At 29.7% G+C, this 15,129-nt stretch overlaps 1 protein-coding gene and 1 pseudogene across 1 annotated transcript; both read left to right on the forward strand.

Moving 5' to 3' along the window:
- The first annotated feature begins 3,040 nt into the window (after positions 1–3,040).
- On the forward strand, positions 3,041–4,876 carry LOC107949741 (general transcription and DNA repair factor IIH subunit TFB2-like). The gene is made up of 3 exons (XM_016884495.2): positions 3,041–3,382; positions 4,376–4,476; positions 4,585–4,876. The coding sequence occupies exons 1-3, from the start codon at positions 3,296–3,298 to the stop codon at positions 4,670–4,672; spliced, it is 276 nt and encodes a 91-aa protein (XP_016739984.1). The 5' UTR covers positions 3,041–3,295; the 3' UTR covers positions 4,673–4,876.
- Positions 4,877–6,271: 1,395 nt separating this feature from the next.
- On the forward strand, positions 6,272–8,031 carry LOC121215487 (60S ribosomal protein L14-2-like; annotated as a pseudogene).
- The last annotated feature ends 7,098 nt before the right edge of the window (positions 8,032–15,129 follow it).

The raw sequence follows: 15,129 nt of genomic DNA on the forward strand, positions 1-15,129 counted from the left end.
TTATCTGCGCTAGTGGAGCGGTGGCGTCCGGAGACCCATACTTTCTATTTTCCGTGCGGGGAGTGCACGGTGACCTTGGAGGATGTTGCAGTGCAGCTTGGGCTCCCAATTGACGGGAGTCCCGTAACGGGAGTATCTTCATTCACCGATCTGGCTGCAGTTTGCTATCAACTCCTAGGAGAGTCACCAGAGGATGGTGATAAATATTTTTCCGGCATAAAATTTACATAGCTAAAAGCCAAAATATGTGGATTATCAGCGACCGCCACTGAAGGTGAGTTGATGTGCGCTGCTCGAGCGTACATCGTGCATATGATAGGGGCAGTACTCATGCCTGATGCAAACGGCGACAGTGTGCATTTGTCGTACTTGCCCCTGCTAGCTGATTTCTCCACTGCTATGTCGTATAGTTGGGGTTCCGCCGTTCTAGCAACGCTGTACCGGGAGCTTTGTCGGGTGACAGAGCCGCAAGTTAAAGACATCGGCGGATGCCTCATACTGCTGCAGTCATGGGCGCTTTATCGGATGCCGTTTTTGGCACGCGTTAGTCATCAACCCTATCTGTATCCACTGCCACTCAGGTGATAAAATATAAATTGTCATTATTTGTAGTCATAATATATATGGTAATGTTACCAACCCTAAACCCTATACTATTTTTTGTAGGTGGATGACCCGTCCAGGCATCGGGAAGTCGAGTGATGTCCCGATATACCGCCTCAGGATTGAACAGCATGCCCGAGAAGGGGTAAGCTGCTATTCTAATATTTGTGACATCTATTCTATTTCTATATCTTACTCACATGTTATCAGTCGAACTCGTTACAATGTTATTACTCATGCAGTTTATATGGATGCCATACCGGAGGCCGGAAATTACAAATGTTGTACCCTCGTCTGTACTCGTTGATTCCCACATATGGTGTACTAACACACCAATTATAAATTTCAACGTTGTCGAGTGGTATCACGGTGATCGGGTGCTTCAGCAGTTTGGCTGCATCCAACCTATCCCGGATCCGCCGAACCAGTTGGGGGATTATCACGGCTTGACAAAGAGAGGAAAAGTTCAATTGGACTGGGGAATTAAGCACCGGAAATACGTCGTACTGTGGAACGATCGATTGCGCCGAATTCCTCAGATGGTTATGGCTACCGACCTGCAACTGGAAACTTGTAGAAAATTTTTGATACCCTTCTCTCACAACGTCTATGAATTTTTGCATTAATCCTTGCCTTCATTTTATCGAACGATACATTTTTATTAAATCTCATTGCTATTTGTTGTCGACATTCAAATACACATCCAACACTTGTTGTCAAGATGACTCCATCGAAATAAACGCATACAAGAAACTTAGCATCCATCTTCAATATTTAATCTGTCAAAAAAAATCTCATAAAAATTCTCGAACGGTAACTAAATTACTTAAAAAAATTTAATGTTTAACCACTAATCCTTATAACTAACACACTAATAATATTAATAATTTTATACGAAAAATAATACACACTAAAATTATTAATTTGGTAAATAAAAATAATAAGTAACCATAATAATAATACTAGTTTTTTGCTAACAATAATATTACTAAGTTACATCTTAATACATTAATAACATCTTAATACTAACAACAACAACAACAACAACAACAACAACAACAACAATAATAATAATAATAATACTAACTAATACTATTATTTTGAGTTTTATTAATCTTAATAACTAAACTAAAACAAAAAATATTACAAAATATACAAAATAATAACAACAATATAATCAAAATTTTTTTAAAAAATACCTTCTTTTTCTCTTCTTTTCTCTTCTTCTCCGCAGCAACTCTTATTCTTCTTTTTTTTTGATTTTTCTCCCTTCAGCTAGACAGATCTCGGATTTATAATACGAATAGTGCTGCCAAACAATATGGCACCATTGGTGCCGCCAATGGCATTGGCACCATTGGTGCCACCAATGGTTTTGGCACCTTTGGTGCCGCCAATACCATTGGCGTGACCAAGGTGCCGTCACATCGATCAGATTTTTTTGCAGATTTTTTTTTGTTTTTTTGATATATTTTGGTAAATAAAAAAATTATAATATTTTGGTAAATTTTTATTTTTTTTACAATATTTTTGTAAAAAACCCAATTACTTATCAGAGTCTATTTAAATTATCTAATTTATTAACAATAAAATTTTTAGTGATATAAATTGATAAAAATGAAAATGAAAATTGTGTAATTTACATGAAAGTTGATAATAAGTTTAGTGATTCAATTTGATGAAATTAAGGGTTTGTTTGGTTGGGTGTAATGGCTAATCCATTACACCCCGAATCGGTGGCCCCACTGAATACAGCGTTTGGTTCGCTGTATTGCCATAATACAGGCTTATTACGTTGCAGACGGATTCGGCATTTTCTCTGCTTCAGCGCCGATTTCTAATCCCTTCCAAAAACAAAGATTAGCTATTACGTCTCTGTTTTGATTTTCTTTTTCAATTTTTGCCCTCAGCTTCATCTTCTGCTTCTGTAACTTTCTTTCCAACCATCTCTACATTTCCCTTTTTTTCCATTGATTGCAGAGGAGACCTAGATATTTAAGGTAATTTTTATTTTTTCCTCATTCTCCTTATTGCGTTCTTCATCTTCTTCTCCTTCTTCATCCAGGTAACTTTCCTCCTTCTACTTCTTCCGTTCTTCATCTTTTATTTCCAATTTTCCTTAGCTTTGTCCGTCGCATATCTTCTCTTCTCAAGGCTGCTGTTTTGTTTCGCTCAAATCTATGGCTACTTTCACCTCTTTCTCTCTTTTTCAGTACTCTTTTATCTGTTTATATTTTGTTAATGTTAAGGATAGAGTGATAAAGTATTGATTCTGGGTATTTGATTTGGACAGTAATTATGCAACGACTGGAAGGATTGTTGCAATTGTGAGAGCCTCACCACGACTCTCTTCTTCTCTCACCTCCATCAATTTTCTAACACCAAATCACTCACACAGGTATTTTTCTTTTCTTTTTATTTGGTTGGGAAGTTCTCTTATTTCGGTATTCAATTGATGAATCTTCTTTTTCCTTTTTCATGTCGGTTTCCTTTGTTGATAGATAGTTCGAAACCATCTGTTAATGCTAATTATGGTGTTGTTATCTAGAATTTATTAGAGAAATAAGAAAATTTAAGTGAAAGAAAAATTAAACATGGGGTGGTCAGTAATATTCCTTGTGTTTCGATATGTAAATAAGTTGAATCAAATTATTATGGCTTGATCACCAAGTTTGTAAATAAGCATGCAGGGATGGAAATGGCTCAACTCATATGTGGAGGTTGTCGAACATTTCTAATGTATATATGTGGAGCAGCAAGTATAAAAATGTTGCACCAGGTACAATTTAATGATTTTGTGCATGTGATATAAATTTGTGGTTGTAATGTTTGGAATTGCAGAAATGATTCTGTTAAAGAAGAATGGAAAATTATTTTTGTGCTTTTAAGAAAATATAATGCTTGTGGGTTGAAGATCTGTTTCTTCAATTTGTTTCTGTACTGTAAACGAGTTTAAGGAATCTTATTCATTTTTCTTTTCTAAAAAAGGGGGAATGCGATTCCATTTCCTGATTAGTGCTTCTTTGTGCTGTATTTGGTTTTCCAGCGTTACAATGTGTCGAGCATGAATGTCTTTTATTACCTTTATATTCTTTGTTTCTATTGTCATTGTCATCTTCGTTTGGTAGTCTTCTGAGCTACTTTAGTTCAAGATATCACTGGTGGATAATGACTGTTCTAATCAAATTTGAGAGTGAGTACAAACCATATAGTATTTTCTGTTTTGTTTCTTCATTCATCTCATACCATTGGTTTTCCAGGTTGCCTTGCAATACGATTAATAGGTTACCTTACGTTTTGTCAGTTTTTTCTCTCTTTTTTCACCTTCTGTTCTGGGACATACCTCTCAAATTTGGTCTTACTGGCCATTCACTTATCAAATATTTAAATTTTATGCAGCCTTTCATGCTGGGGTATAGATTTTCTTACATTGCAATATATTAGACATAAATGGTTTAATGGTATTGATTGCCCTTGGTCAAATAAATATCAGTCAAAAGGCTTTTTCTTTGCTAAGTTTTCTAAATTTAATCGGAAGGATTAGAACTTATTATCCGCTTTTGCCCATCCAATAAATATTTTTTAGAGAACCTTTGTGAGATACTGTATATGCATGAGTATGTTTATAGGGAAAAAGTTAGAACTGTCTTTGGCATAATTTATGTTCTTAATGGTAGTGTATGTGATGCGGAATTATGCAATTAGTTTTGAATTTGCTCAACTGTTTAGTTTTTATGTTTGAGCTGCTTCTTACTTCAGCTTTGTTAAGCAGTGTTTCTTGCTGCAACTTATAAGTTCAGGACAAGCTGAAAAATCAACGAGCTTCAGCTCTTCCATGATGAGAATTTTTCAGCGTGGTCTTTTGCGTCAGAGGTGTTATATCATGCCATGAACTTTAGCTTCATTTCTTTTATGCAATAGATATTGAGGGTTCTATATCTCACGATTGGTGTCATGATGTATTTATGTCTATTTCTACAGAGATAAAGAAGCTCCAAGATTAACTGAGAGTGGTTTCCAATTCTTGGTGTGCATCATGAAACTCATGGCCCTTTTGCCTCTTTTCTAGTTGTCTGTCACCTAAAATTACTTCTCATCTGTGTAATTTACAGTTGATGGATACAAATACTCAGCTTTGGTATATTATTAGAGAGTATATCTCCAATTTAGAGGTATATTTGATGAGATAAATATTGTGTTCTGCTTGGAACTTGTTTGTTAGAGCTATTGTGTTTTACCGTTGTTAAGTTCTTGAAGGGGAAATTGGCATGAATTTATTGTAAATTTTTATTTGTTATTGGTTTATTAGTATATATTATCCTCTTAAATGTGAATGTACCCAAGGGGTGTGACTGTGCGCATGCACTAAAGTAATAGCTTGTGTATTCTTGTGTGCTTGAGCATTAGCAGCTACTTTTAGTTCAAGGGAAAAAGGTGCCATTTCCTAAATTATTTTAAATTATATAAATTCATATAAGAAAATTTATTATCAATAATTTTATGAAATTATATCTTATTAAATTATATGTAATAATAATTATTTTAAATTATACAAATTCATATAAGATAATTTATTAGTTATAATTATTTTAAATTTTATTAAATCATATATTTTAATTAAAATATATTTAATATTAATCATTTCAAATTATCTTTTATAGTATCATATATTATGATTTGAGTAAATTCATATAAGAATATTAATTATTAAGAATTTTATTAAATTATATATTTTAATTATAATATATTTAATATATTTAATAATAATTATGTTTAAATATGATTAAATTATTTATTTTTGATAATAAATAATCTTATTAAAATTTAAATAACAATAACAATAATCATTTACCAAAACAAATTTATGCTAAGGGTATTCTGGTCATTTTAGTTTTCTCCATTATGCTATTACACCTCTATTACATTCAACCAAATACAGTTTTACTATTACGCCTCTATTCCATTACATTCAACCAAACAGTTGATTTGCTATTACACCTCTATTCCATTACACTTCTAATCCAATACACCTCTAATCTAATACAGCGAACCAAACGTGCTCTAACAGTTTATAACTTATATGGAAGTTGATGTTAAGTTTAATGACTTACACCATGTTTGGTTGGGTGTATTGGCTATAATCGGTGGGTCCCGTTTAATCCCTCTCTAATACTTTGTTTGGTTCAGTGTATTGCTATTACAGGTCTAATACACTACTGATCTAATCCCCAAAATCTACCGTTTTCTAATCTCTTCCTTGAGCTCAGATTAGGTGCTGCTTCAATTTTGGTCCCTGTTTTACCCTCTCGATTCACGCTTCTGTTTTACCCAAAATCCACGTTCTGTTTCTTCCTTCTACCTTTCTTCTCCACTCTCCTCACCGTCTTCTCCTCTAACATCCAGTGTGTTCTGCTCCTCTAACATCCTCTGGCGTACCATTTGTGGGTGTGTTCTTCTTATCGAGGTTTTTTTTCCCTTTTAGTGTGTTTTCATAGTTCTTTATTTGGTCTGTGAATGAAAAGGATGAAAATTTCTGGGTTTTTGATGCTTGGTAATTTAGGAAGCCTTTATTATAAACTTTTTGAGATATTTTTTTCTATTTATTTGAAGTTCAATGATTTGGATATTGGAACATATATTGTTTTTTCATCTAACTTTCTCAAATCCCAAACAAAAGACCCCTGGAAAAAAAAAGGGTTCTTTTTAGATTTTGAAATAAAGGCAGAAAAATGGTGAACTGGGAGCTAAACAGTTGCTGCAATAATGGCCAAGTTACCTTTTTGGTTACAATTGGTGTCTTCACTGTTGTCATTCTTGTTGTATGCTTCTTTCTTGAATTTTTTTTTCTCTTGTTTATAACGAAGATCATCTTTTTCTCTGCTATGCTTTTGGTTGTTGTAAGGAAACAATATAAACACGGTAAAAACAATGGGGTAATTTTGGTAAGAGCTCCCTGGTTATGTTTGTTTGAAGGATGATATATCTACGGTTTAGTTGACTAAGCCATGATTGTTAGTTTTAGTTTAAAATTTAATAAGTTTCTTGTTTTGGAGAAACCATCGAATTAATGGTAATTTGAATTACGAAATAGATTAACAGTTTAAATAGTTTATTGGTTTGCACGTTGAAGGAAATTGGGTTCTTTTCTGGGAGCATTTGTGATTTACTTTTGTAATACTTGTTGTAAATCTGTTCATAAGGAACTCATAAATGCTATGGCATTTACAACAATTTTCATAAGTTGTTCATAAGGATGAGGATGCCAAGGTTTTAGGAGTTTTCTAGGATGATTCACTGCAGTTGAATTTCTGTTAAAAGATACAACATTCTTTGGAATTTGAACTGGTTGCCTCTGTTTGCTTAAATGGATTGACCTAATGTTTCCCCCTGATTGTTGTAGCTATGGAGAACAGTGCTGTTGCTGCCTTTTAAGCTCATTACAGTATTCTTGCATGAAGCAAGTCATGCAATTGCCTGCAAACTTACCTGTGGTCATGTAAGAAAGCCCTTTCCTTTATCACATGTCATATGAAGGGTTTAAACATGTCTTTAATGTGACCATTAGATTTTGGCTGCATAATTTTTCTACTAACCCATCTTACTGGTTTTAGTCTTTGGATTATGGCCTGCTCAATTATCAATGTTCCTTTATCAGCCAACTAGTCTAGTTGAAGTCCTATAGGTGTTATTTGGAGATGTGCGTGTAAGAAGTGACTGTATTTTTAATGTGGCAGGCACTTGTTGATGCCCCGGATATGGTAAGAGGCCAAATGAACTTCAAGAGGCTTACATGACAGATATCACAATTGATATTCCACGTGTTCCCAAGAACAAATGGGTTGATCGAAGCTATGGAGAAGGCTGGTAAGGACAACGATAGCTTTCACCAGCATTTGTAATGTTGTTTCTTGAAGATATGTTTTCTTTCTTATCACTCTTATGTTAACTTGCAGATGTTAAGAACAAATGGGAAAGTAGCTCGTGGGGTAGAAAGTTGATTGTCCAGAAGAGAAGAGCATCTCTCAACGACTTTGATAGGTTCAAGCTTATGTTGGCTAAGATCAAGGTCAGTTTTCGATACACCCCTATTGTGTCTACCCGTTTTATACCAGAGTTCTTTTCTTGAAAGCACTTCCTCAAAACATCAATCGAAGCTTGACGAGCTGTAATACGGTTTTGCAGAGGTCTGGAGTCATCAAGCAAGAACTTGCTAAGCTGAAAAAGGAGAATGCATCTTGAATTTGATATTGAATCATGGATTTTTGTTAGTTTTTGTCATCAAACATTCTGCAGGTTGTTCTTTTTTGTAATTTTTTCTTTTATTTACAAATGATTAAAAAGATTAAAGATCAGTTGAGAGATCTTTGTTTGCTATATTACATATTTTATAGTGAGTTTAATAGCAGGATATTGCTTTGCTTGCTGCAATTTTTCTTATCAAAATTCTGGTATTTATTTATATTCCCTTTATAGCATAATGAAAAATAAGACACTTAAGCTGTTTAAGTTTATAAGCTTCAAAATAAAAAGTTTTGATGTATTGTTTAGACAAACTCGAGCTGCTCAAGCTAGATATCGAGTTAATTATCTTACCTTAATTTATGTGTGTATATACTAAGTTTTGCTGAATAAATATTAACCATTCATTCAGATAATTTTCCTATACATATGTATTTGTGTATATAAAATTATGCATTTATAAAGTAATAAAACACTGTCCAATACAACCAAGCATTTGGTTTAAATGATTGATACATGATCAAAACAAAAAGAATAAGAAACAAAGAATGAGTAACAAACAGTTACATGTTAATTTTAATATTAATTATTTCAAATTATCTTTTATAGTATCATATATTATGATTTGAGTAAATTCATATAAAAATATTAATTATTAAGAATTTTATTAAATTATGATTTGAGTAAATTCATATAAGAATATTGATTATTAAGAATTTTATTAAATTATATATTTTAATTATAATATATTTAATAATAATTATGTTAATTTATATTTTATAGTATCATATATTATGATTTGAGTAAATTCATATAAGAATATTGATTATTAAGAATTTTATTAAATTATATATTTTAATTATAATATATTTAATAATAATTATGTTTAAATATGATTAAATTATTTATTATTGATATTAATAATCTTATTAAAACAATAATCATTTACCAAAATAAATTTATGCTAATGGTATTCTAGTCATTTTAGTTTTTTCCATTATGCTATTACACCTCTATTCCATTCAACCAAACACAAGATTACTATTACGCCTCTATTCCATTACATTCAACCAAACAGTTGATTTGCTATTACACCTCTATTCCAATACACCTCTATTCCAATACACCTCTAATCCAATACACCTCTAATCCAATACAGCGAACCAAACGCACTCTTAGAATATAAATTACCCAAAAGGAAAAAATTAGAGAAAAGAAAGGGAAAAAGTAAACTAAGGAAATTGAAAGATAAAAAAACAGAAATTTTTGTATATTTGATTTTAATATTAAACTTACTCTTTTTTTTTCAATTAAAGGTAATTGAATGTAGATTTTTAAATATAATTTTTTTTCTCTATTATAATTGATGCCATCTTTACTATTGTTTGAGCTTCTGAATAAGTGTCACTCTTAACAAGGTCATCAATTCAGTTAAAAGATTATAAAAATGTTCTTCCAAGATATTTTATCTTTTTATTTTAAAAAATACAATAAAAATATACATTAAAATTTTATTTTTATATTTTATACAATTTAATGTTATTATGTATACTTTATTACTTTCATCAATTGTATATATTATTAGTAATTTATTTGATTGAGTCGGTATTACAAGTTAACTCGACATCGATTCAAGACTAATGATGTCATAATGATAAAAAATTTAACCATTTTTTTAATTTTAATATCTAACATATTTTAATTAATTTCAAGCTATAGTTCCATTATTTATAATATATTATTTTTAAACATATATTTATGTTTTATATTTATGATTTCCACATGTATATTCGTTATTATATTTTTAATTTCATCAAAATAAAAAATACATGAAAACTATAATTAATTTGAGAAACATAGTAATTTGAAGACAAAAAAGTGAGGAAAAAGTCTAAAGAATTTTTTTTTCCATGTACATCATTATGCATTATGACTTTGACTAAGAAATTGACAAGTCAATTATTCCATTTAGATTGAACAACTCTTTTTTTCTTTTTTATGGCTTTTGCAGAAAAGAAAATTTAGTTAGTCATTGTCATTGTCGAACTAATTTTGAGTAATTTCAAAAGAGTGAAGTTTGATTGGATGGTTTTTAGGTCTAATCATTTTTTTACTTTAATTATTAATCACGATTTGTAATTTAGCCCATATTTTTATTAAGATAAATAATTTTAATTCAATAAGTTCAAATAATTAAAATTGATCATTTTTAAATTTTCAAATACAACTTAGACGGGCTTTTCTATAAAAATATCATTAAAAATTAATTAATTACAAAAATAAGATGGGAACAAATTAATTACAAAAAATATATGTTTGTTACAGTAATTTTAAGTATTGCTTGACATATTGGTGGCACCAATAAATTTTTAAAAAAATCTGTTAAGAAAAAATATATATATTAACAATCTCATTATAGCTTACAATCATACATCCTCTTTTTTGACACAATGTCTAAAATTATCCATATCACTTTCTCACCCCATAAATAAGAAAATAATGCGCTTCAACATACTTGAACTCACGTCTTTCTGCATTGGCAATAATGCTCATGCCAATCAAGTTAAGATTCAATCGGCGAAAAAAAATTTAATTGATGTCGCCAATGTGTTAGGCGGCACTCCTCTGATTAAATAAAAAAAACTGTTGTTTTAGGGATTAAATATAGATAAAAGGCATTAAAGTATTAAATGCAATGAAAAAGCTATTGTCTCGTGTGTTGGAACCACAAATCGATTTTTTTTTCTTTTGTTTAGTTTTTTTGTTTCATTTTTTTCAATTTTTTTACTATCAGAAACTTTTTAAAATTTATCGGTGCCGCCAAGGTGTCATGCGACTAGGGGTGAGCAAAACTCGATTCGACTCGAAAAAATCGAAAAAAAATTCGAATTTTGAGTTAAACGAATCGAGTTGTTCGAGTTAATCGAGTTAATCGAGTTATTCGAATTGACTCAAATTTTTTTTTCGAATTTCGAGTTCGAATCGAGTTGAGTTTTCGAATTCGAATAATTCGAATAATTCGAATATCAAACTATAATATTTTACATTTTTACCCCAAACTCTCAAACCTTTTTACTTTTTCCTCAAAACTTTTACTCCTTCCCACTTTCCCCCCAAAACTTTTACTCCCCTCCCCTCTCAACCCCCCAATCTACCCAAAATCCATTTCCCACCAAAATTTTACTCTCCCATTTATTTTTTCTCAAAATTTTACTCCCAAAAACCCTCAAAACCTTTTATTTTCCCCCAAAATTTTTACTCCCTCCCACTTTTCCCCTAAAACTTTTATTCCCTTCCCATCCCACCTCCCATTTATCCCAAACCCTCCCCCCTCCAATTTTTTTTAATATTTTCCCTTCAAAATTTTACTCCCCCCTATTTACTTTCCCTCAAACTTTTATTCCCCAAAACTTTTTATTTTTCCCCTAAACTTTTACTTCTCACCCTTTACTCTCAAATAAAAAAAACCAAATTATCTAAAAAAAATCACTAAACATAAATAGTAATAATTTTATTTACATCTACTATTTATATTATTAAATTAAATTTCACATTTTATATTATTTATATTAGTGAATTGTTTAGTCATATTGAATTTTTATATTAAAATTGAATTATTAATTATTCCATAAAATATTCATGTTAAAATTTTATATTGGTATCAATTTTACATTTTATTTTTAAAATAACTTTTATTAAAAAAAATCATATTTTACATTTAATATATTTTTTAATTCTAAAATACATAGTGACAAGAATATGAAGATAATTGAAACAACTAAGCAAGCAAAGAAGCTAACCAATATATAAAAAATTAATAAATAAATTATGAAGTGATGAAAGTTAATAAAAAATTTGATTAAGGTGGACAAATTTTATTACGATGGGTGACAATGGTTACAAGGACCCAAAATTATTTTTTAAAATTTAACTTGAACAAATATATTCGATTCGATTCGATTCGATTCGAATTCCATCTCACTCGACTCAATTCGAGAAAACTTCAAATAAAGTTAGGATGATAAAATGAGATTCGAAAACTCGATTAATTCGAAAATTTTCGATTCGATTCGATTCGATCGAATGCTCACTCCTACCTCTCAACCCCCCAATCTACCCAAAATCTATTTTCCACCAAAATTTTACTCTCCCATTTATTTTTTCTCAAAATTTTACTCCCAAAAACCCTCAAAACCTTTTATTTTCCCCCAAAATTTTTACTCCCTCCCACTTTTCCCCTAAAATTTTTATTCCCTTCCCCTCCCACCTCCCACCTATCCCAAACCTTCCCCCCTCCAATTTTTTTTAATATTTTCCCTCCAAAATTTTACTCCCCCTATTTACTTACCCTCAAACTTTTATTCCCCAAAACTTTTTTATTTTTCCCCTAAACTTTTACTTCTCACACTTTACTTTCAAATAAAAAATCAAAATTATCCAAAAAAAATCACTAAACATAAATAGTAATAATTTTATTTATATCTACTATTTATATTATTAAATTAAATTTCACATTTTATATTATTTATATTATTGAATTGTTTAAGCATATTGAATATTTATATTAAAATTGTATTATTAATTATTCCATAAAATATTCGTGTTAAAATTTTATATTGGTATCAATTTCACATTTTATTTTTAAAATAACTTTTATTAAAAAATCATATTTTTACATTTAATATATTTTTTAATTCTAAAATACATAGTGACAAGAATATGAAGATAATTGAAACAACTAAGCAAGCAAAGAAGCTAACCAATATATAAAAAATTAATAAATAAATTATGAAGTGATGAAAGTTAATAAAAAATTTGATTAAGGTGGACAAATTTTATTACGATGGGTGACAATGGTTACAATGACCCAAAATTATTTTTTAAAATTTAACTCGAACAAATATATTCGATTCGATTCGAATTCCATCTCACTCGACTCGATTCGAGAAAACTTCAAATAAAGTTAGGATGATAAAATGAGATTCGAAAACTCGATTAACTCGAAAATTTTCGATTCGATCGAATGCTCACCCCTACATGCGACACTACAAATTTTATTTTTTTCACTTTTTTATTTTCTTAACATATTTTTTTAAAAGGTTCATCGGTGTCGCCAATATGTCAGGCGACACTCAAAATTACTATAACAAACACTCGATTTTGTAATTATTTTGTTCCCTACCCTATTTTTATAATTAATTATTTTTTAATATTATTTTGATCAAAAGACCAACTTAATCGCTATAGAATGATAGAAGTATTATATCAATTCCTTACTATACTTTGAATTGCATTTTAATCTCTTTACTGACAAAATGAGTAAATCGATTCCTGTAAATTATATAAATGAGCAAAATAATCCATTCATTAAAATTATGCCATTAAATGTTTATTTTACTGTTTTATATGTAAGAAATAATAATAAATTTAATCATTAATTTTTATATATCTATTTGATTTGACCCCTATTTGATTGTTTGGAACAAATTAACTCTCGACCTTTCATTGCTAATATAACATCATTTTATTTTATAGCCATCATTGATAAATAATTTAAAATATATAAAAGTTAAACAAACATAAATAAAAATTATAATTCTAAAAACTATGAAAATGAGTTATTTAAAAATTAAAATTAAGAATAACATAATGGCACATTAGCAACGAGTTGAACAATTAATATGAATTTTGTTTATAATTGTTTGATTTTTTTATGTTTCTTTGTTTTGATTTTAAAATTTTTTTCATATTTTTTAGAATTATAATTTTTATTTATGATTTTTTTGAAATTTTCTATTTCTCTACTTTTTAATAATTTTTAAACTGCTTGTTGGCTGGTCTTATTTTTTATTTTTTTTAATTTCAAAATTTTTAAGTTATACTTTCAGTATTTTCTAAAATCATTTAATATTAATTATAATTTTTATTAAATAATTGTATTTACCAAAAGTCTTTTCCCCAAATCTTCAAAAGCGGTTCTCTCTTTTAATTTTGATTATTTTTGTTCATGGGGAAAGAAATGCAAGAAAAAAAAATCGAAAAATAAGAGGAATTTTAAGAAAACCATCAAGAATGGAGAGAAGAAGATAAGGGTTTCTACAAATCAAAATAATTAATCTCAATAAATTATCCATCTTAGAAATCCAAATACATAAACCCAAGCAATAGTCCCCAGATTTTTAAAAAAAAAATGTATTTTTGTTAATTGCGAATACCATCTTTAGCCCATAATATAATAAGCGAATCAAACTCTATCGTTCTTCTAGTATAGATATCTCATTTTTGTACCTAAATAGTAGAACACTAACTTCTAAATTCTCTATTTGAAAATTTTAGTTGTAAACACAATTTGTTTACTTTTCAAATGCACTCACAAAATAAGTTCCTCAATGAATAATAAAGTACTTTCTATAATCTTGTACAAAATATATACAAGTTTTCGAGACTTGTTAACATAATAGTGATAAATTACAATTCAACCCCTTAATAATAAAAGCCACAAAATAGCAAAAACAATACACTAATAGAAGCCAATGTAAAGTGAACTCTTCGGGATTCATTCCTCAAAAAAAATTTAATGCAATCTCGATCACTTCTCCACAATACGAGAGGTTTAATTATTTGGCCCAAGCTAATCCAATTTCTAAAAATAGTTACTTTAAATGGATTGGTCTTTAAAGTCAGATTCTCATATATTCACAATATCAACACCATTCGAAGTCCAAAAAATTTGTTCAAATTAATTGACAAATTCAAATATGAAAAGCTTTTTTTTTTGACAAATCAAATATTAAAAGTTAGTATACTATAGTAGGGACAATAAAAGTAGTCACTTTCTATTGACACTTAACAGGCCACTTCAAAAGTAAAAACTGAAACAATCAAAAGCAGATAAAAGAAAACACAATAGAAGCAACAGAGGCGATTCTAAGAAGGCTGGCATGGGCCCCGGCCCCCCTAAAATGAAAATTTACCATTTAGGCCCTCTAATTTTTTTAAAATTTTAAATTAGTAAAGGTAAAATTGCACTTTGGCCCCCTAAAATTATAAAAATTCAATTTAATACTTTAAAAATTATAAAGATATAGACTATAAAAAATTAAAATTTCATTCAACCCCCCTAAAAAATTGTTCTAGCTTCGCCCCTGAGTAGCAATAGTAGGCTCCTAATAATCCTCCTCCTTGCTTTATTCCCCTTTTTGTTCAAAACAAATGCCAAAGTTCGTTACTTGGGGGGAGCTAGGAGGTCATTCCACAAAACTACCTCTCGGTCTCGAATTTGTAGAA

Source organism: Gossypium hirsutum, chromosome D03 (assembly GCF_007990345.1).
Source record: "Gossypium hirsutum isolate 1008001.06 chromosome D03, Gossypium_hirsutum_v2.1, whole genome shotgun sequence".
Lineage (NCBI taxonomy): Eukaryota > Viridiplantae > Streptophyta > Magnoliopsida > Malvales > Malvaceae > Gossypium > Gossypium hirsutum.

Bases quoted from the DNA above. Each gene is read 5' to 3' on its own strand.
- LOC107949741 (XM_016884495.2), top strand. From the start codon at position 3,296: ATGGAAATGGCTCAACTCATATGTGGAGGTTGTCGAACATTTCTAATG. The intron at 3,383-4,375 runs GTACAATTTAAT...TTTGTTAAGCAG, and splicing joins GTATAAAAATGTTGCACCAG to TGTTTCTTGCTGCAACTTAT. The intron at 4,477-4,584 runs GTGTTATATCAT...CTATTTCTACAG, and splicing joins CGTGGTCTTTTGCGTCAGAG to AGATAAAGAAGCTCCAAGAT.